The 23882-nt window shown below is 40.1% G+C and overlaps 1 protein-coding gene across 7 annotated transcripts; it reads right to left on the bottom strand.

Moving 5' to 3' along the window:
- Positions 1-263: 263 nt before the first annotated feature.
- LOC112221823 (membrane cofactor protein) lies at positions 264-21048 on the bottom strand. 7 transcript variants are annotated; one of them, XM_024384183.2, is made up of 13 exons: positions 20911-21048; positions 20460-20612; positions 13295-13480; positions 11571-11667; positions 11009-11082; positions 10737-10919; positions 7812-7988; positions 7440-7553; positions 4705-4734; positions 3742-3783; positions 3215-3260; positions 2568-2642; positions 1864-2002 (listed from the first exon to the last, which is right to left on the bottom strand). In XM_024384183.2, the coding sequence occupies exons 2-12, from the start codon at positions 20536-20538 to the stop codon at positions 2582-2584; spliced, it is 1089 nt and encodes a 362-aa protein (XP_024239951.1). In that variant the 5' UTR covers positions 20539-20612; positions 20911-21048; the 3' UTR covers positions 1864-2002; positions 2568-2581. The 7 variants fall into 7 exon arrangements, with proteins under 7 accessions (XP_042159715.1, XP_042159717.1, XP_042159719.1 ...); XM_024384182.2 differs by having other exon boundaries at positions 20460-20552; XM_042303781.1 differs by lacking the exon at positions 2568-2642 and having other exon boundaries at positions 264-2002.
- Between the last annotated feature and the right edge of the window lie 2834 nt (positions 21049-23882).

Here is a 23882-nt window from a genome sequence, read left to right as displayed (position 1 = left end):
GGGGGGACTAGATAGATCAAATCCAAGTTTATTGGTCGCATACACAGTTTAGCAGATGTTATCGCAGGTACATCGAAATGCTTGTGTTACTTCTAACAGTGCTGTAAAAAATGTCAAGCAAGTACACAAATAAGAACAAATTTGAAACAAGAAATCAAATGACAGGGTGAATCCAGTTAACAACCCAAATTAGACTAATCAGTAATCCAAATTCAATCTGTGTATATAAACCAATATATATATATACACACACACACTAAGAATGATATGTACAGCAGTAGATTTATTACAGTGCACTATGTCAAGAATTCAGTTGATAAATACAGGCGGTGTGCAAAACAGTGTAGCAACAATGCAATGCACAGTAGATCTATTAGAATGAGCAATGTGAAGAATACAGTATATGAACACACAGGGTGAAAACAGTATAAAAGAAATGGTCCAGTGTTTAATGTCTCTATATACATGGGACAGCAGCGTTGGCTGTGTGTGTGTGTTTATCAGTGGTGGTCTGTGCCATTTAAGATGAGGGAAGAATTATTGTTTTATGTGTGAGCATGTCCTTATTTCTATTACAGCATATTGGATGACTAATTCATATTCCATTCACCTAGTTCAATGTAACAGTGATAGGTTTAGGCTACAACATGATTCTCAATTTTCCCCTATACCCATCATGAGGTTGCTACAACCTAGCCTATGAATGTAAGTTTACAAAGTAGGCGCACGGGTCAAGAGAAATTTGAGTAATCAAGGTGACAGACATTGACACATTCAATACCGCTTTGCACACTCTTGCCTGCATCTAGCTGATCTAGGATGTGATCATTAGTTCAACAGTTGCAAAACAGTTTATATTGAACAAATTCAGGTATGTTAATTCCCACTTTGTTCAGTTTGCTTCAGTCTTAGAATTTTTTATAAACAGAATTGTCGGAATGAATAGACCTGATCACACGCAAACGGTTCATTTTCATAGCCGCCACATACAAACAGCACGAACCCTTTGATTATCATCATCATCATCTCGCATCTACGCACGCTCCTCCTCTCACCTTTTCCCTTCACGTGTGGACATCAATCACAACCAGGCAAACCGTCATATCATAATTGAAGTCAATGTACCCAGAGGACAGAAAGTAGTTCTCGGGCTACACCATTGTGTTGTTGCGGCTTCTGTAGACCTTCAGTGCAAAACAGTGTGTGTATATATAAATAATTGCATGACGTGAATATATTTAGTATAGTTTTATCTAAAGAGTATAACCTCTTTAATGTCTCTATTTGAAAAATAATACATTCACTAAGGATGGTCCCCCCCCTTCCTCCTCTGAGGAGGCTCCACTGGTATGTAGGTGTATATATGTGAGTATGGCGACTACGTGTATGAGGTGTGTGAGCTTGTGTGTGTTTTCTTTGTCCCTTACTTACTCCAGGAGTACTACTTACTACTCTAACTACAGGAGATGGTTGTTGGTTGATCAGGAGTCTGATAGCCTTAGGATACAAGCTGTTTTTCAGTACAGAGCCAAGTTTTAGCTTCACTATCCAAATAAATACACAGGGGAATCTTGTTGGACATTTTAATAAATATGATTTCCTTCAAATTCTTTATTTCAAAGGGTGTAAAACTGGCTTTGTGATGCAGCGCTTTGCCCTAAAGGGGAGAATTGTAACTAACAATGTTGGCAATGAGATAAAGCAGGCTTAGATAAAGAGATATTTGTGAAGTACACTGGAAACATAGTTTCTGAATAATCAGGTTAGGCCACTCATTAAGCACAAGCTTCCAAATGAGAGTGAACCAATTCATTCTTCATCATGAGGTTTCTAAACAATCACGTAATCGAACTTCCTTTGAAAGGATATGAACCCAGTGTTTGGGAGGGGCTGGTGCATTCATAAGCAGGAGGGTAGTGCATTTAAATCACAGCAGCATGTTCACTGTGACTCCCTTCTCAAGGATACAAGAGGAGACTAAAGCAAATCAGAAGACTTGGTACTGAAAAAGAAAACAAAAAAATACAGTTAAGACAACCCCAGAAGATACATTTCACATTTATTTCCACACATTCTCTGTGTGGATGGGTGGACCTGTGGAACATAAAACGGGATAAATCTGTTGGACTTTGACACATTCAATATATATTGAAAAGTATGTGGACACCCCTTCAAATTAGAGGATTTGGCTATTTCAGCCACACCCGTTGCGGACAGGTGTATAAAATCGAGCACAGTCATGCAATCTCCATAGACAAACATTGGTAGTACAATGTCCTTACTGAAGAGCTCAGTGATGCTCACCCATCAAAATAAAAACATTTAGCATTTCACTGCTAAACCATATTCAATCACATCACCCATATTTTTTTAAATTCCATCTTATTTTAATACAAAGCGAGGTCCATACAAAAATGGCTTGTTGAGATCGGTGTGGAAGAACTTGACTGGCCTGCACAGAGCCCTGACTTCAACCCCATCGAACACCTTTGGGATGAATTGGAACGCCGACTTCTTATTATATAAAATTAAATCAAAACGGTGAGCTCAGAAGTCCATCTTCTTACCGTGGCCAAGGGTGCTACAACTCTCTGTCTTCAGAGTTACTAGTGGCCACATTTCCTGAGTATCCAACTCGAGAGCTGTAACACAAAAGTCGAGCACTGGTCACCATGTCTGTATTTCTGTGTGACCAGGAGGCCAAACCTAGCGTGGAACTCAGACGTGCTTTGTGCAAACAAGCCAGTCCTTGCCACATGTCATATGCCAAACGGTTTGCTATATGGCACGGAGTGGTGAGTGGAATGTTATGGATCCCAGACTAGGCCAAACCCATTGGTCTCATCAATCTGCCACCCTTGCCTGCCATGTGTGTGACAACCCCTCTGGACCTCTTCAACAACAGACACACCAACTAGCTCAATGTTTAAGAACACAGTAGAAGATTTGACAAAATGGCCATTGCATTTACTTTGCAGCTCCACTACTGTGGCTGGTGTGTGTATATTGATGTTAAACACCAGAAAGCTTTTCAAATATAAAGCATGCAGCATTTAGCTGAAGCAGCATAGGTGGCTATAACAGCAGCAAGAACTCAAAAGAACACACGAAACTGTACAACAGTTGTTTTAGTGAGCGCAAAGAAAAGAGGGAGGAGCCATGACAGGAAACAAGCCTTGATCGGATGTTAGTTAATGAAATAATAATTTCTTACCGTGCTTTATATTTGTAGATTATAAATACTATAATACAACCAACGACTAGAAAGAAAAAGGAGACGTTTATAAGGTATTGTTTTGTTTAACATATGAAGTAGTTCATTTTTACTTGTATAGAGTTTAAAACCACAACATTCCTTCTCCTTACTGTGAACATGAATAAATAATGGGATGTCAACAGAAAGGGGTATTGTTATAGGTTTGTATACCAGTAACAATAGAAAAGTATTACAAATAACTTAATGTCTGTCCTGCAAGAAAAGGCTTGAACAGCATACTACCTCGGTAATAAAAATACATTGGTGAGCATGTGCTAGAAAATAAATGATTGAGTCGACATTGTTGCATGATGACTAGATTTGAAAATGTTCAACATAAAGCCAAACAAATACTGCTTATGCCGTTCGTCTTCATAAGATGGAATATAGTACAATTCTTGGAACTTGTTTTGGAGAAGATGGTATGACTTGATTTAACAGGTCACCATGTTGTACTGTTACTGTCATAATCCACTGCAACTTACCAAGTACGCCTAGGACACTCCCTAATATGATCCAAGTGTCGTCTGTAAGAGAAACAAACAAACGAGGGAAGGAAGATGTCATCATGAATTTGCAGTGAAGATGAATCATCACTAAATAGCCTAAACACTGCTTGAACCATCAAAGAGATCATACACTGTACAACATGTACGGATGAGAGCTAACTGTTGTAACATCATGTACTGTACAACATGTACGGATGAGAGCTAACTGTTGTAACATCATGTACTGTACAACATGTACGGATGAGAGCTAACTGTTGTAACATCATGCACTGTACAACATGTACGGATGAGAGCTAACTGTTGTAACATCATGCACTGTACAACATGTACGGATGAGAGCTAACTGTTGTAACATCATACACTGTACAACATGGATGAGAGCTAACTACGGATGAGAGCTAACTGTTGTAACATCATGCACTGTACAACATGTACGGATGAGAGCTAACTGTTGTAACATCATGCACTGTACAACATGTACGGATGAGAGCTAACTGTTGTAACATCACACACTGTACAACATGTACGGATGAGAGCTAACTGTTGTAACATGTACGGATGAGAGCTAACTGTTGTAACATCACACACTGTACAACATGTACGGATGAGAGCTAACTGTTGTAACATGTACGGATGAGAGCTAACTGTTGTAACATCACACACTGTACAACATGTACGGATGAGAGCTAACTGTTGTAACATGTACGGATGAGAGCTAACTGTTGTAACATGTACGGATGAGAGCTAACTGTTGTAACATCATACACTGTACAACATGTACGGATGAGAGCTAACTGTTGTAACATGTACGGATGAGAGCTAACTGTTGTAACATCATGTACTGTACAACATGTACGGATGAGAGCTAACTGTTGTAACATGTACGGATGAGAGCTAACTGTTGTAACATCAATAGGTAAAAGCTGGGTGACAGCTTACTTTTAGCATCAGGGGGACCAGGTACGCGATCTGTAACACAAAGAAGAGATATTAAGGTTTGCGCGCGCACACGCACACTAAATACTTTATTTGAATCCAACAATCAAATGTAGAAAAAAAAGGATCCAAACACTTCAAAAGGTCCCTGTATGCATGGCACTCAAGGGTACCGGAAAAGCACCTCCTTCTCCAAACTGCTGGGCTTCCCACGACAGTTGACACAGAGCAGTACCTAGCCAACTGCTTTGCCCTATTTTTAAGGCTCGCAATCTGGAGGCTATGCACTGCAAGCCTGTGTACGTGGCAGAGACTGCCAAATATCAACGCCACCAGCTTTCACCTACACCCATTTCCATTCATGTTGCGACAGTTGAGGTTCATACTCAGAAGTACGGCCAGGTATCCCCGCCCACTACGTGGACTGGGGATGGGTCGTGAATGCTCCATTGATGCTGGTAGACTCGGTAGAACTTGTTTGAAAGCTGATTTTAGTGTTGTAACAAGCAACAACAAAAAAATTGTCCAAAATATCATCCAACCTTTACTGCATTAACGGTGGCAGTTGTTATGCTAGTAAATAATCATGTTTTACCACAGAGCTGCAGCACTCATGTCTGGTCCTGGCGAGCACGCACACACACAGTCTTGCACAGCTAACCTTGTGGGGATATACAATTCAGTCCCATTCAAAATCCTATTTTCTCCAACCTGTACCCTTAACCCTATCTCCTAATCCTAATTCTAACCCTAAACCCCCTACAAATAGCATTTGACCTTTTGGGAACCAACTGTCCCCAGTTGGTCAAAACATTTTTGGTTTACTATTCTTGTGGGGACTTCTGGTCCCATTCAACTGTAAGTGCTGTTATTGTGAAGTGGGAACGTCTAGGAGCAACAACACGCAAAGTGGTAGGCCACACAAGCACACAGAACAGGACCTCCGAGTGCTGAAGCGCGTAAAACCATTTGTCCTCGGTTGCAACACTCACTACAGAGTTCCAAACGGCCACTGGAAGCAATGTCAGCACAAGAATTGTTTGTCGGGAGCTTCATGAACTGGGTTTCCATGGCCAAGCAGCCGCTCACAAGCCTAAAATCGCCAAGCGTCGGCTGGAGTTGTGTAAAGCTCACCGCCTTTGAACTCTGGAGAAGTGGAAACGCGTTCTCTCGAGTGATGAATCACGCTTTACCATCTGCCAGTCCGACAGACGAATTTGGGTTTGGTGGATGCCAGGAGAACGCTGGTTGAGAGAATCCCAAGAGTGTGCCAAGCTGTCATCAAAAATATTTGTATTTGTTTAACACTTTTTTGGTTACTACATGATTCCATATGTGTTATTTCATTAGTTTTGATACCTTCACTATTATTCTACAATATAGAAAATAATAAAGAACCCTGGAATGAGTAGGTATGTCCAAACTTTAGACTGGTACTGTATACATGGAAGGCGGGAAAGCCCCTAATGAGGACATCTCTCACTAAGTTAGTTCTCTGCGTCAGACAATATTGTACTTCTAGTGTTATGACAAGTTTGTGTGTGTGTGTGTGACAGAGAGAGGCTGGGAATTGTCAACAACCTCACGATACGATATCGCAATACTTAGGTGCCGATACGATATGTATTGAGATTCTCAAGATTCCATACGTATTGCGATTAGATACTGTGATTTTATTGCGATTCAATGTCCCAAACATATTGCTCACCATATGTCTGCTGCAGAGGGACGCCAGAGCCATGAGAAAACAAATGTTGTTCAGTCAAATAAAAGTGCTGAAAACAAATTTAAAAAGATGCTCCCATTTAAAAAGATGGAAAACAAGCTATGAAGGAGTTTTCGTGCAGTTTCAACCAACTAGTGCAAAAACATTATTGCGATTTTGTCAAAAGGGAGTGTTTCTACATTCATGTGGATGCTACCATGACTACGGAAAATCCTGAATGAATCGTGAATCATGACGAGTGAAACAATTAAGACGCACAGTGCTAACCTCCCGTTATTGTATCATTCAGGATTATCCATATAATCAAGGTGGCATCCACATGAATGTAAAAGTGTTTAAAAACATATTCTTGGCCTCCCGGGTGGCGTAGTGGTTAAGGGCGCTGTACTGCAGCGCCAGCTGTGCCATCAGAGACTGAGTTCGCGCCCAGGCTCTGTCGTAACCGGCCGCGACCGGGAGGTCCGTGGGGCAACGCACAATTGGCCTAGCATCGTCCGGGTTAGGGAGGGCTTGGCCGGTAGGGATGTCCTGGTCTCATCGCGCACCAGTGACTCCTGTGGCGGGCCGGGCGCAGTGCGCGCTAACCAAAGTTGCCAGGTGCACGGTGTTTCCTCCGACACATTGGTGCGGCTGGCTTCCGGGTTGGATGACCGCTGTGTTAAGAAGCAGTGCGGCTTGGTTGGGTTGTGTATCGGAGGACGCATGACGGAGGACGCACGCCAACCTTAGTCTCTCCCGAGCCCGTACGGGAGTTGTAGCGATGAGACAAGATAGTAGCTACTAAAAACAATTGGATACCACACAATTGGGGAGAAAAAGGGGTAAAACAAAAAAAATATTCTTATTTAAAATAAAGTGACTCCAAAATGACACAATACATTATTTACCATTCATTTCTATGACATTGTATCATTTCAAATCCAAAACAAAAATGTTCACTATCCCAATACTTTTGTAGCTCACTGTAAAATTAGATTAGGATTGTGCCAAGCAGTATCAAAATGGACTGTACCTTCGTTTGTGGTTTTCTTTGAAGCAGTGGTAGTAGCTGTTGTGGTAGTAGTAGTGGTAGTAGTAGTAGTAGTAGTAGTAGTGGTAGTAGGGGGCTTTGTTGTCGTCGGAAGGGCTATAAAGGCATGCAATGCAATTGGGCCAATAACTATTCTTGTCCAGTCTGTCACATCAATGTACTGTTGTTATCCCTCCACATACCATATTGTCTTATCAAAATATTCTCTATATGTTTATATGAGATCAATTCAATTCAGAAAGTCAGTTTGCTGACACATTGGTCATCTGGCACTAAATACCAAATGACGCACAAAATATCTGATCCAAAATACAGGATAAAGTATGTTAAGTAACACACTGAAACAAGCCTTACCTTTGCATGTGGGAATAGAAGCTGACCAGCCTTCTATTTCACATGTCAGACTGGCCTCTCCCATCATCTTATATCCATCGTTGCACTTATACGTCACAAAAGACTTGTGCTGGTAGGGGGGCAGACGACCTTCAATCCTAACGCCATTCTCAACAACAGGAGCAGGACATGAAACCACTGCAGATGTAAACAAAGAGATGTTTATTCTCTATGGTTGTGAAGTAAAGGTGTCCCAAGTCTCTTATTTGTTGGTTTTAGGCTACTTGAAGCAATATAAACACAATGTTGTTATAACCACCTATTTATGTATATTATGCAACTAATCTTTTCAATAAATAGGCTATATTTTTGTAATTAACTTCCCCTGTGCTCAATGTTGCATCATGGTTTTAAGTGTATAGTACACATTAGGGCAGGGCTGCACATACCTCTTCCTGGAGATCTACTGTCCAGTAGGTCTTCCGTCCAACCCTAATTTAGCATATCTGATTCAGCTAGTTAAGATCTTGTTGCGAAGCTAATAAGTAGAATCAGGTGTGTTAAATTAGGGTTGGACTGAAAACCCACAGGACTGTAGAGCTCCAGGAAAAGGGTTGGGCAGCCCTGCATTAGGGTGTGCACTGTTCAGACCGCTCCTTAGGCTGTCTCATGTACATCTGTATTATCAGGCTAGATACTGTGATATTTATACACTTATTTTATCATCTGGACCGTGACCTTGCTCATGATTGTGTAGTGGACAGGACTGGGTAGGTTTTTTTTTAATATAATCCGTTACCTGTCCAAAATTGTAATCAGTTACATAACCTTTGGAATACTCAAACGCAGTAATGTAATCTGATTACTTTTCCCTTAAGAGGCATTAGAAGTAGACAAAGGATCCATCAAACGCATTTGGGGTGTCATCATAGTGGTCTCTGACTTATGGTCAGACTCGCTCTGGTGGAACAAACTTAAAACTTGCGCCGTTTTTCAAAGCTGAATTGAATGTCATTGAGAAAACAGAAAGTTGTTGAATCTAGGTCGACAGATTATGATTTTTCAACACGATGCCGATTATTGGAGGACAAAAAAAGCTGATATCGATTAATCGACCAATTCTTTAAATGTATTTGTAATAATGACAATTACAAAAATACTGAATGAACACTTATATAATACATCAATAAAATCAATTTAGCCTCAAATAAATAATGAAACATGTTCAATTTGGTTTAAATAATGAAAAAACAAAGTGTTGGAGAACAAAGTAAAAGTGCAATATGTGCCATGTAAGAAAGCTACCGTTTAAGTTCCTTGCTCAGAACATGAGAACATATGAAAGCTGTTGGTTACTTTTAACATGAGTCTTCAATATTCCCAGGTAAGAAGTTTTAGGTTGTAGTTATTATAGGAATTATAGGACTATTTCTCGCTATACCATTTGTATTTCATATACCTTTGACTATTGGATGTTCTTATCGGCACTTTAGTATTGCCAGTGTAACAGTAAAGCTTCCATCCCTCTCCTCGCTCCTGCCTGGGCTCGAACCAGGAACACAACGACAGACACCCTCAAAGCAGCGTTACCCATGCAGAGCAAGTGGAACAACTACTCCAAGTCTCAGAGCGAGTGACGTTTGAAACGCTATTAGCGCGCACCCCGCTAACTAGCTAGCCATTTCACATCGTTACACCAGCCTAATCTCGGGAGTTGATAGGCTTGAAGTAATAAACAGCAGAGCTGCTGGCAAAACTCACGAAAGTGCTGTTTGAATGAATGCTTATGAGCCTGCTGGTGCCTACCATCGCTCAGTCAGACTGCTCTATCAAATCATAGACTAATTATAACATAATAACACACAGAAATGCGAGCCGTAGGTCCTTAATATGGTCGAATCCGGAAACTATCATCTCGAAAACAAGACTTTTATTCTTTCAGTGAAATACGGAACTGTTCCGTATTTTATCTAACGGGTGGCATCTATCAGTCTAAATATTCCTGTTACATTGCACAACCTTCAATGTTATGTCATAATTACGTAAAATTCTGGCAAATTAGTTCGCAATGAGCCAGGCGGCCCAAACTGTTGCACACACCCTGACTCTGCGTGCAATGAACATAAGAGAAGTGACACAATTTCACCTGGTTAATATTGCCTGCTAACCTGGATTTCTTTTAGCTAAATATGCAGGTTTAAAAATATATACTACTGTGTATTGATTTCAAGAAAAGCATTGGTGTTTATGGTTAGGTACAAGTTAGAGCAACAACAGTCCTTTTTCGCGAATGCGCACAACATCGATTATATGCAACGCAGGACACGCTAGATAAACTAGTAATATCATCAACCATGTTTAGTTATAACTAGTGATTATGATTGATTAAGTTTAATGCTAGCTAGCAACTTACCGTGGCTTCTTACTGCATTCGCGTAACAGGCCGGCTCCTCGTGAGGAAGGTGGTTAGAGCGTTGGACTAGTTAACCGTAAGGTTGCAAGATTGACTCCCTGAGCTAACAAGGTAAAAATCTGTCGCTCTGCCCCTGAACAAGGCAGTTAACCCACCGTTCCTAGGCCGTCATTGAAAATAAGAATGTGTTATTAACTGACTTGCATAGTTAAATAAAAGGTGTAAAAAAAAAAAAAAAGATTTTATTAAAAAAAATAAATTAAAAAAAATCGGCGTCCAAAATTACCGATTGTTATTAAAACTTGAAATCGGCCCTATTTAACCGGGCATTCCGATTAATCGGTCGACCTCTAGTTGAATACTTTCCGAAGTCAAATAATGCAAGAAGTAATCTAGTTTTCAAAAGTATCTGTAATCTGATTACAATATCTTATCAGTGTGAACAGTTCATACGAACAGTTCTGTCCTGTCAACAACCATAATTATGACTGTTTAAAACAGAAGGGGGAAAAAAAGGCAAGCTTTCAACGTACTTTTACACTCCGGTGGAGCTGGCTGGAATTCTCCGTCCTTTTCACAGACTATGGATTTAGTTCCAACCAGAGTGAATTCCTTCTCACAGCTATATTCCACAACACTTCTATAGTGGTACTCTTCATCAGGTGGGATAACAAGTCCACCGTTGACAATGGTGGGGGGCTTTCCACACTTCACCACTGCAGAGTAGAACAACAGTAGTTATGAACAGTTTTGATCTCGGCACAAGCATAGAACTGTTTAAGATAGTTATTTTCACTTGACTAACCTTCACATACAGGAACTCTGCCATCCCAGCCGTCGACCATACAGTTCCTTACACCGCTGCCCACAAGCATATAGCTGAAAAAGAAAGATTAGACAGTATTTGGAGTATTGCTTTAAGGATAGCAAGGGTTACAACAGAGACGGCTCTGACCTTAAGCAAGATAGTAAAGGAAGATCATAGGCTAAACATGAAACATTTCCTTCAGCTTTTAGGGAGGTGAAGTTTGATTAAGGCCGATCTGGAAATCATAAAATTAGGCCTACAAATGGACAGTTGACATGTTAAACCACTCAGTTCAGCCCATGAAGATAGACTCATCATGGACATTGCCAATAAGGGCTTCCATCATTTTAAAATAGCCTACTGGGTGGGGATTCCTGAGTTGGGAGCCCAGTGAAGAAGAATAAAAATGGACAACTTTAAATCATAGTGGTTACAGATGCTATAATGGCACAGATACAAAGATGAGGGCTCTCTATGGTTCAGCCCTATGAGAGACACAGAGAGAGAGAGAGATAGAGGCGGAGACAGAGAGAGATGAGGCAAATAGCCTTGCACTGACCCAGTGTCACAGAAAGCAACAGCCCTGTCGCCAAACAGAACCCCTGAGAGATTATATCGGCCGTTCATCACTTCTCCTGGTGAGCCACACGGCCTTACTGAAACAACCATAAAGAAAGAGAGTCATGTACGGAGGAAATGTAGGCTAGCCTGACCGGTTTTGTGCCAACATTCCACTCCTTGCCACTCTGTGTCATATGCCAAACATGACATGGAGTGGCAAAGAGTGGAATGTTGAAAGAAAACAGGACTCGATTCCAGGTTAGCCTACTTTTTCAGTGAGTTTTATGAATGGGCAATGAATATATCAAGTTGTGAGTGGGTGGGTAAAAACTGTTTAGTGAAAAGCATGAGCTGGTGCATACCCAAAAGAGTTAGGAGGTGCGGACTAACGGCGAGTAAACTATAGGCTATAAAAATAAATAAAAGAGTTGCACACTGTATACACAAGCTCCCAGCAATTTATTGGGTAAACCAACATTTCTAGATCACTGTGCCTTCTTCAGGGTAATATCATGAATGCTTGAACAGGTTATATAAACAACCAATGCAATTAATGCAACCAATGACTAGTGAGGGGTATGTCATAGTAATTAGGGTGCTGAGGATGGAAAAGTTACTGTTAAAAGACAATAGTTTACAGCATGTTAAATATATTAGGCTATTGTTTTCATCATATTACAACATGATTAGATATTGTACATAGTATTAACACGAAAATGCATTTTACTATTTCATATATAGATTTAATTGTTTCCAATTAATTTCATCTTAGTCACATGCAATCCTTTGGTTCAAACACAATGCATAATAAGCATCTCTATCAGGGAACATCTTGGGTGCACGCTGATAAGCTGTGGAAAGAATACGTTCATTTTGCAGACCTGGTCATAAGAAAAAGGGGGGACTTGTTTATTAAAAAGGGCCCGAGGTCCAACTCAACAGTCAGACCACTAGTATTTTTTTGTATAGGAGATCCAGTAGGCCTCCCTCTGTAGTAGTAGGGTCTCAATGTTACCTCCTCTCCTTGGTAGGGGAACATGCTCGATACCTCTTTTGTATTTGAGGGAAGAAATAGGATGGTTAGCTCAAACAAAGTGAGCTGCTTCTGGGTAGTCAGTGTTCTTGCACCTGATTGAGCTGCGGTGTTCAGCTATGCGTTGTTTTAATCCCCCTGTCCTACATGGGTTTTCCCACATGGACAGGTGATAGATTCCTCCATGTGTCTTGCATGAGATGACACCACTAACAGGGATTTTTAGATTATGACACACCTCACTATTGTCATTGGTTGCACAAACTGTTTGTCTATATAGTCTGAGGTGCGCTCAGTTCGCTTGAATGGTTGCTACATTGCAGAACGGTTTGTGCTGAATGACACCTTTCCCCAAATCGCTCTTGAACAGAGGTACATTTGCTCCCGTGTGGCGAGGTGTGGCTTGAAGCAATGAGTGACGTATTTTTAAAAAGGACAGAGCCACGATGACAAGGCTCCCCTTAATTGAACGCTCCAGAATGTAAACATTTACTGAGCGAAGCCCTGGTTCAAGCATTCATGATATTACCCTGAAGAAGGCACAGTGATACTGAAACATTGGTGGTTTACCCAATAAATTACTGGGAGCTTATATAGAGTGGGCGACTATTTATTTTTACAACTAAAAACATTTACAGGAATATGGCCTAACTTTTTAGCACAATAAAAAATACAATTATTGGAATTACATTCGCATGTCAGTGTCACTGTACTCCACACGCCAGCAGTACAGATGACTGATCGAGACCCTCCTGCACGGATATATCCAGTTGAACACTCAAAATTAGCTTTTGTTCCATCTCCAAATGTCTCTTGAGTTGATGTAAAAACCATGTTTGACCCTTCTAACGGTATGGCTTTGGAGCAGTCTTGACCTGAAAACAAAGGAGACAAAATTGAATGACCAAGGTGGACAAATACTGGAGACAACACCTTCAAAACCCACATTGTGTCATGTCAGATGGGGTCATTCTAACCCGACACGCAGTTGCCAGGAGCCATGTGTCTAACTAAACGTGGAACTCATGGTGCTTTCAAGACAACTAATACACTCGAAGGGTTAACATTTACGTACGTGTTATGCGTAGAGCTTCCTATTGGTCTATTATTCCAAGTTGGAAGCTCGGAGCTCATTTTTCTACAGTGGGTTTCCAAGTCAAAAATGTTAGTTTTGAGCTGTCTTGAAAGCCGCATCTCTTATATTGAGATTTTGCTCATTTTCCAAACACTAGTTCTTAGTTTTGAAAATCACGCAGATATAACGCACTGGTTACGGGAGACGGAAGAGGAAGCGAGACACCCCACAGTTTTTTTCCTGGTTCAATTAAAGGCAAATGAACTAAGTAGATCAGACTCAGTTACTATTGCATTGGGGTCTATAGGAGACCCACCCCGTTAAGTAGACCAGAATTTCTTTCTTTGCTGGCTCCTACAGAAAGACATGCTTGATCAGCTCCTCTTGCCCCAGCTTGCCCCAGCTAGCAGCCTTGTGCTAGCTTGTTTGAATGGCCATTACGGTAGCTAGTTTGCCAGCTTGTTGATGAAGTTGTATGCCACTAAAGATACGGGACTGTTCTTAGAAATCATCATGCATCTAACTGACAACTGGCACTGCCTCACTGCTTTGTAACGTTTGGCCAACGCGATGACGTCGCAGCTAGAACCGTTATCTGTGCTGCAGAATTCGGCACACTAATCAGAACATTAACTATAACGAAAACTAATTTGTGTTATTAGATAGAATTTCAGTACACTATCAGTGCAGACGGCCGTCACGCAATCTGACGTGAGACAATGATTCAAACCATAGACGGTACGGGCAAAGACAGTATGAAGATATCCAGGCTGCATCACAACTGGCCGGGATTGGGAGTTCCATAGGGCGGTGCACAATTGGCCCAGCGTCGTCCGTCATTGTAAATTGTTAACTGACTTGCCTAGTTAAATAAAAGGTTAAAAAAAAAAAAAAAAATTCAAGCAATGTCATGGCAACGTTAGCTAGCATAGCTCACGCGAAGAAACGCCTCGCCGGGTCTACCAGTGCAGGCCGTCAAATGAAAAGGCACTGCTATTCCATATAAAGTTGTTCTTAACAAAAATGTTAACGTGTCAGTGTCACTTTCACACGGTTGTAGTTAATGACAGGCTCAGCTATATAAAGACATTGGCTCGAATCTAGGTTGCCTTTCGAATTTTTCACTTCACAGACTTGCCAAATTTCTAACCCGGTCGAGAAGGGCGTAATTGCGGCTCGTAAGTAAGGGCGTTCCTGCATGTGAGCATCTCTGCACGGAACTCCTCTTTATACTTCTATTGGGGGTGCTCCAGTACATAACGTTGGATGCCAACCACTGATAAACCCTGCAGAAGAAGCTAGCTAGGACACCAGTAGACACCGGCCATGTCTGAATACCCATATTTGCGTCCTAAAATAGGCCACTTGAGTATGCGAAAGAAGAAAGTTTAATTTTATAAAAAAATATATATTTTATATTCTTCAAAGTAGCCACTCGTTGCCTTGATGACAGCTTTGCACCCACTTGGCATTCTCTCAACAAGCTTCACCTGGACTGCTTTTCCAACAGTCTTGAAGGAGTTCCCACATATGCTGAGCACTTGTTGGCTGCTTTTCCTTCACTCTGCAGTCCAACTCATCCCAAACCATCTCTATTGGGTTGAGGTCAGATGAATGTGGAGGCCAGGTCATCTGATACGGTCTCCATCACTCTCCTTGGTCAGAAGGTCAAATAACCCTTACACGGCCTGGAGGTGTGTTTTGGGTCATTGTCCTGTTGAAAAACAAATGGATAGTCCCACTAAGCTTGCCTAGTTAAATAATGGTCAAATAAAAAATAAGCGCAAACCAGATGGGATGGTGTATCGCTGCAGAATGCAGTGGTAGCCATGCTGTTTTAGTGTTCCTTGAATTTTAAATAAAACACAGACCGTGTAACCCGCAAAGCACGCCCACACCACCACCATGCTTCATGGTGGGAAACACACATGGGAAAATCAACCATTCACCTACTCTGCGTCTCACAAAGACACGGCGGTTGGAACCAAAAATCTCAAAATTTGGACTCATCAGACCAATGGACAGATTTCAACCGGTCTAATGTCCATTGCTTGTGTTTCTTTATTGGTGTCCTTTAACAGTGGTTTCTTTGCAGCAATTCGACCATAAAGGACTGATTCACGCAGTCTCCTCTGAACAGTTGATGTTCAGATGTGTCTGTTACTTGAACTCTGAAGCATTTATTTGGGCTGCAATTTGAGGCTGGTAACTAATGAACTTATCCTCTGTAGCAGAGGTAACTCTGGGTCTTCCTTTCCTGTGGCTGTCCTCATGAGAGCCAGTTTCATCATAGCAATTGATGGTTTTTACGACTGCACTTGAAGAAACTTTCAAAGTTCTTGACATTTTGCGGATTGACTGACCTTCATGTCTTAAAGTAATGATGGACTGTCGTTTCTCTTTGCCTATTTGAGGAGTTCTTGCCATAATATGGACTTGGTCTTTTACCAAATAGGGCTATCTTCTGTATACCCACCCTACAGTGTTACAACACAACTGCTTGGCTCAAACGCATTAAGAAAATACATTTCACAAAATGAACAAGACACACCCGTTAATTGAAATGCATTTCAGGTGACTACCCCATGAAGCTGGTTGAGAGAATGCCAAGAGTGTGCAAAGCTGTCATCAAGGCAAAGGGTGGCTATTTGAATATAAAATATATTTTTATTTAAAAAATTTGGTTACATGATTCCATGTGTTATTTCATAGTTTTGTCTTCACTATTAATTTACAATGTGGAAAATAATACAAATAAAGAAAAACCATTGAATGGCTAGGTGTTCTAAAACTTGACTGGTACACATTCTTATCGGCAGACTCAACAGCCTTGGTTTCTCAAATGATTGCCTCGCCTGGTTCACCAACTACTTCTCTGATAGAGTTCAGTATGTCAAATCAGAGGGCCTGTTGTCCAGGCCTCTGGCAGTCTCTATTGGACCGACTTCTCTGTAAATATCTTAAGGGATTTTTTTTATCAATAATGACTAATTATGTATACATTTCAATCAGGACCGACTAATCAGAATACTATTATGTTACTGTATAGATGTATGAATTTTCTTTTAATCCTAGTACTGAATATAATGTGTGTAATTATAATCAAGAATTAGAACAATGATTGTCTGTTCCTTGGTAGAAACTAATGAACTTATCGTCAGACATTGCTAGAATGCTTATCTACACAGGAAGACCTTGGCTTAGTCATAAATTATCTAAATTGGTGGGAGACGATGTAGGAAGGCTTGAGAACTATACTGCCATTGTACCGGAGTGGCGGAGAGACGGGACAGTTCAAAACCTAATGACGTCATTTTCAGTTTATAACCTGTTGTAAAATGTATCATGTTCAGTACTCTCGAGAATAAACGCTAGTGCTTGATTTTGAGACTGGTCTCCGCCCATTTTATGCAAATAAGTTTCTTACAAATCCTTAGAAATGGGCTGAGTATTAATTTAATTGGGTATTAAACATATAGGAATTTAATTCCTCTAACATCATCAATGATGTCGCTCTTGCTGCTGGTGAGTCTATGATCCACCTCTACGCAGACGATACCATTCTGTATACTTCTGGCCCTTCTTTGGACACTGTTAACAAACCACCAAACAAGCTTCAATGCCATACAACACTCATTCCGTGGCCTCCAATTGCTCTTAAATACAAAACTAAAACTAAATACATGCTCTTCAACCGATCGCTGCCTGCATCTGCCCGCCCGTCCAACATCACTACTCTGGACGGTTCTGACTTAGAATATGTGGACAACTACAAAAACCTAGTTGCCTGGTTAGACTGTAAACTCTTCTTCCAGACTCACATCAAACATCTCCAATCCAAAGTTAAATCTAGAATTGGCTTCCTATTTCGCAACAAAGCATCCTTCACTCATGCTACCAAACATACCCTTGTAAAACTGACCATCCTACCAATCCTCGACTTCGGCGATGTCATTTACAAAATAGCCTCCAATACCCTACTCAATAAATTGGACGCAGTCTATCACAGTGCCATCCATTTTGTCACCAAAGCCCCATATACTACCCACCACTGTGACCTGTATGCTCTCGTTGGCTGGCCCTCGCTTCATACTCGTCGCCAAACCTACTGGCACCAGGTCATCTACAAGACCCTGCTAGGTAAAGCTCCCCCTTATCTCAGCTTGCTGGTCACTGTAGCAGCACCCACCTGTAGCACACGCTACAGCAGGTATATCTCTCTGGTCACCCCCAAAACCAATTCTTCCTTTGGCCACCTCTCTTTCCAGTTCTCTGCTGCCAATGACTGGAACGAACTACAAAAATCTCTGAAACTGGAAACACTTATCTCCCTCACTAGCTTTAAGCACCATTTGTGAGAGCAGCTCACAGATTACTGCATATAGCTCATCTATAAATTTAGCCCAAACAACTACCTCTCCCCCTACTGTATTTATTTATATAGCTCCTTTGCACCCCATTATTTCCACTGCAAATCTACCATTCCAGTGTTTTACTTGCTATATTGTATTTACTTCGCCACCATGGATTTTTTTTTTTGCCTTTACCTCCCTTATCTCACCTCATTTGCTCACATTGTATATAGACTTATTTTTCTACTGTATGTTTGTTTCACTCCATGCGTAACTCTGTTGTTGTATGTCGAACTGTTTTGCTTCATCTTGGCAGGTCGCAATTGTAAATGAGAACTTGTTCTCAACTTGCCTACCTGGTTAAATAAAGGTAAAATTATTTTTTTATATACATCTTTTTTATTGTAAATAAGATTTTTTTCTTAACTGACTTGCGTAGTTAAAGGTTAAATAAATATTTTTAAATACATTATGGGGTACTGTGTGTAGATTTGGGGGATCTTCTCCAAAAGCCATTTGAAAACCAATAACTAATTCACTGTTTGTCACAAAATCAAACCAGATATGACTTATTCTATAAATGTCTAGCATAGTTTTACCTTTTTTTTGTGTAGAAATTCTAGTTGACTTGATAGAAATACATAACTATGGCATCTATAAAATGCCATTTAAACAGTATAAATCAATAGCGTTTTCACTGACATAATCAAACTAGGTATGATTTATTCTATAAATGTCTAGTGTACTTTTACAACCTTTGCTTGGAGTAGAAATTCCAGTTTTGATAAATACATAAAATCTCAAATATTGCATTTAAAGACAGAAAAAATATCAATAAATAATTCAGTGATTTCACAGAAAAGTGGAAATATGCACATTCTGTGGCAGTCCGCCAATAGCGTCGAATAGTCCCCGCGATATGCAACTGTTCAGGGAAGTCAGGAACCAATACACGCAGTCAGTGAGGAAAGCAGAGGCTAGCTTTTTCAAGCAGAAATTCACATCCTGTAGTTCTAACTCCAAAACGTTTTGGGACACTAAAGTCCATGGAGAACAAGAGCACCTCCTCCCAGCTGCCCACTGCACTGAGGCTAGGTAACACGGCCACAACTGATAAATCCATGATAATAGAACATTTCAATAAGCATTTCTCAACGGCTGGCCATGCCTTCCTCCTGGCTACTCCAACCCCAGCCAACAGGTTTTCTGAGTTACAAAAGACCATCAGACTGTGCTGTCATTTTGCACATTCTACAGTTCTAACAAACAGTAACATAATACCTGAATACTTCTCTGCATGCTTTAGTGTCTAGCAAGCCAAGACCACGGGACTTGGTGTATGTAGGAGCAATTTATTATCGTGAATAGGGTGGTGAACCTAGTAAAGTGGCGACTCTAGATATCACAGACAACTCCTTTTGAGCAGTGTCTGTCTGTTATATGTTTGATCAATGGGTAAAATGGTAAATCTGATCAACAAGGGCTCACTTGGATATTTAGAGTTGGAGGTAAAGAAAAATATATAAAACTAGGACATTAAAACGCTGGCAGAATTCTTTCATCCACATAAAGTATGTCTTTTAAAATTTTTAGAATCTTTTTAAATCTAATTTGATTTAAGACGCACATTTTATGCCAGGCCCCTTCTAATAGGGTATAACAGACTCCTTACAACTTTGACCACATGCCCTCTAGACGGACTACATGCCCTCTATCAAAAACTGTAATGTTTACACAAAACAAAGGTTGTGAAAGTATGCTAAACCTTTATAGAATAAATCATACATAGTTTGATGTTTGTGACAAACGGTGAATTAGTTAATGTTTTATACAGCTTTAAATTGCATTTTAAAGATTTACATTTCCAACAAATCAAAACTGGAATTTGTATTCAAAACAGGTTGTAAAAAGTCATTTATAGAATAAACCATGTCTATTTTTATGTTTGTGACAATAAATGAATTAGTTATTGATTTTTACAATTTTAAATGGCTTTTGGCTAATGTATGTTGAATGTCCGAATATAAAACTAACTTTACCTCGGGTCTTTTCATTGGCTCTATTTCCCTGCATGGAAGCATTGCAAACCATCGGTTGTGATTTTTGACCTGGCTTCATGTACTCCTCCTGAACAACACTGCAGCCTATATCGGTATGTTGTGCTATTTCTGTATAACAAAAATAATCGATGACGACCAAGGTGACGATTTTACAATGGGGGTCAATAGGAAATTAATGTTGGTATTCCCCAACTATTCTCATTGCATTCTCAAACCCTGGTCTATATGAAAAGCGTTCCCGGAAGTCTCGGAGTGTTGCGCCCCTGGGTTTAGAAACTATGTGGTACACGCTTCAAACCAGAGTTTCAAACCAATGGATGAAAACATGCAGTCATAGAAATAGAGTTCTGCTTGTAGATGACCCTACCTTGAACAGTGAGAACCATGAGGGCAAGGTGGACCATCCATATTGTCAAGAACCAACAGACGTCTTTAGAGGGCTGCATGACGTCTTCGTTTCCTGTAACGAGCAGCAGCACACAATCTCCTGAATTGGTTGGTTTGCTGACGTCTTCGTTTCCTGTAACGAGCAGCAGCACACAATCTCCTGAATTGGTTGGTTTGCTTGATAATCTGTACTGTAAAGTTTGATCTCCTCTTATACGGATGAATTTCTCAATATCCACTTGTCGTAATCACACTGTGTTCACAATAAAATACAGGCACAACTAAGTTAGCTACCTGGTACTGGAGACTGCGAGCTAGCTAGCATGGCTAATTAACGTTAGCTAGCTACTGTGTTTGCGTACATCGCACTTTCTTCTATAACAATGTCCAATAATGATCAGTTATAGTATTAGGAAAACTCATAGTCTTACCTTATTGTACAAGTAGTCTAGCTACGACTTCTTCAACTGACAGCTCTGTCTGACTGTTTCGCAACAGCAAATGAACGTTTATTTTGCGAATTTCCTGGTTGGCGGCAGTCTTGAAGCTCGTGAGAATTGTGGAATTTGCGGTTGGCCTTCAAAATAAAAGTTCCCCATGTAAACTAATCCAAAAGGTGGAATAATGCCATATTTGGACTACAAAATGCTAAACAGGGTTGTAATGGTGTTACATAACTTAAAAATAAAATACAATTATGATTTATATTTACAATAAATATAAACAGTCGAAATCCCACTGTGGATGTATTAGATCAGGGGTCTCAATTTGTCTATCACCGTGTGTCGCCAATTGATGTGATAACCATCAATACTTTCCCCGAAATCTTCTCAATTAAACGTTAACTACAAAGTAGGCTTACATGGCAGAAGTAGTGTATATCATGAGTAAGTATGTTATTTTTATATATTATTTGTAATTAGCTAATTTAGCCATGAAATGAGCAATGGTTCTGTACTACTGCTGCTATCAACACATTAGATGGCACATTCCCCACTAGCTAGATGCCATATTAAAGGGGAATTATACAACAATTTAAAAAATCTTTCATCCCCCCATCCCTGAAAAAGGTATTCAGATTTAAGCATTGACATGGACCCTCTGAGTTGGTTTAACCGTTATTCTACCAGGTATATTGCCAGAAAATATAGTGCACAACTTTCTATTGTACACTAAGTACCTGGGGAAGAGTTACAGGGAAGAGAATAATGTGCCTATTTGAAAGCTAGTTTTGTAGCTCACAACATGTAAAAAAAAAAAAACATCTTTAAGTATCTCATTCTAGAAAAGTTTGGAGACCGCTGTATTAGACAGACTGGACTTCATAATTGCTGCATAATTGCATTGGGAGCATACATATGCACCGTTACCCAATTTCCAGTGGTGGAAAAAGTACCCAACTATCATACTCGAGTAAAAGTAAAGATACCTTAATAGAAAATGGCTCAAATAAAAGTAACCGAGTAAAATTATACTTGAGTAAAAGTATAAGGTTTAAAAATAAATAAAAATATGTCTATGTTTGCTTCAGATTTGGTCCAGTCTGGACCAGCCTTGATTTGGCCCAAACATAGAGATGCCTATAAATGACATATTTTCAACTGTCATTGAGAAATGAAAATTTAGCTAATTTCAATGTCCGGAAAATACATATTTTCACCTTTCATTCAGAACCTAAATCGAACTTCAACGTCTGGAAAAATACATATTTTAGACGTCTTTTCAGCGTAATTTTTGCTTACTGGGACTATTCTTGTAGGCAGTGGCGGATTTAGGAATAGGCGACGTGGGCACAGGGCGCACAATTTATTTTGTAATGGTGACATTTGCGTGATCTGTTTTCTATCGCTCATTTGCACGTCACCATGTGGGACTGTGGGTCAATTAACCTTGTCGGAGTGGGCGCCCTGATTCTAGTTTTTGAGCTAGGCAGGCTACTGCCTGGGATGGTCTCCCATTCAGAAGTATGAGATGGGGAGGGGGGCTGGGGTAGGTTGACCTCAGGTCTCCCCACTGGAAGCCCGAGTCAGGAGGAGTGTGGGAATCTATCAAATAGTGCACCTCTAACTTTGTACAGTACTAATGCAATTAGTAAAATTAGTCACACTACGAAATGCTACCAAATAAACCACAATTCATTCATAATACTGTGAATATTAGTTTCACAGACATATTGTTGCGTTTTTTTCTGGTGTGTGCAAAATCGTTAAGAATAATATAAAACCAGTTTGCACACCACCAAGGTGAATTGGTTTAGTCTTGACTTGGTTGACAGTGTTGGGGGATGGGTAATGTATTGATGCTCGAGTGCCAAATCAACACAAATGGATAAGAAAAGGTCGAAGCCATCAGGTACCCAGTTTAGGAAAAATAGGAAAGAAGAAAAGGAGAAACGTGTAAAAGATATGCAGCTATGTCATCTCTTTATGAGTATAATATTATGGATGTAATGAAACGGGCTAGTATAACACGTATGTTTGTTAGCCTATGTTGCTTGCTATGCTATTACACATAGGGCCACAGTATTCCGTTTTCTGTCCAACATGCTACATAACATTGGATATAATTTCACCATTTCATCACGATAATGCGTGTAGCCTGCAGCAAAACGATTACAACCTAACTAGCACATTATTGTTTTGGTTAACTTTTATTGAGGTGACAAAGGTTTTCTGTGATTGTATTGACTCTCCCACTGAACGACACCCCGAATGACGACTTTCGGTGTATTGATGTGGCATTTCGCTTAGTCTCTATCTCAGTATTTCCCAACCTACGTTTTTGTGGGTATGTACAGTATATGGTTGTCCTTGTTCGGAAGAGTCTTTCAGTGATGTTCCTATCAGCTGATTCGTTGCTAAATATACGAACTGACACAGTAAATCTCTGGTAGGTAGAAACTATGAAAGATAACACATTTTCGCGCTTGATGACAAAAGTGAGTGAAAAACAGACCATAAAAAAATATGTGCCTTGAGAAGTTCTGATATTAGTGCTTGTTGGTAAACAAACACCACCAGCCAAGTTTGTGGGGACGTCCCTCCTACGTAGAGGGGCGGTGGCTGCATGAATGCCTGACTCTGTGACTCACTATGAGCAGACGAATACACAGGAAGTCGAAACTTTCCAATGAAAATACGTCAAATGAAAAGGTGCTCGTTCTAGCTTGTGGTTTGGATAATGTTTATAACGTTTATGACAAACGCAGTGGTAGGAAAAGTATCCAATTTTCATACTTGAGTAAAAGTAAAGATACCTTAATAGAAAATGACTCAAGTTAAAGTGAGTCACCCAGTAAAATCCTACTTGAGTAAAAGTGTAAAAGTATTTGGTTTTAAATATACTTAAGTATCAAAAGTAAATGTAATTGCTAAAATATACAAAAGTATCAAAAATAAAAGTA

Source organism: Oncorhynchus tshawytscha, linkage group LG22 (genome assembly GCF_018296145.1).
Source record: "Oncorhynchus tshawytscha isolate Ot180627B linkage group LG22, Otsh_v2.0, whole genome shotgun sequence".
Taxonomy (NCBI): domain Eukaryota; kingdom Metazoa; phylum Chordata; class Actinopteri; order Salmoniformes; family Salmonidae; genus Oncorhynchus; species Oncorhynchus tshawytscha.
This window is presented reverse-complemented; position numbering and strand designations above follow the sequence as displayed.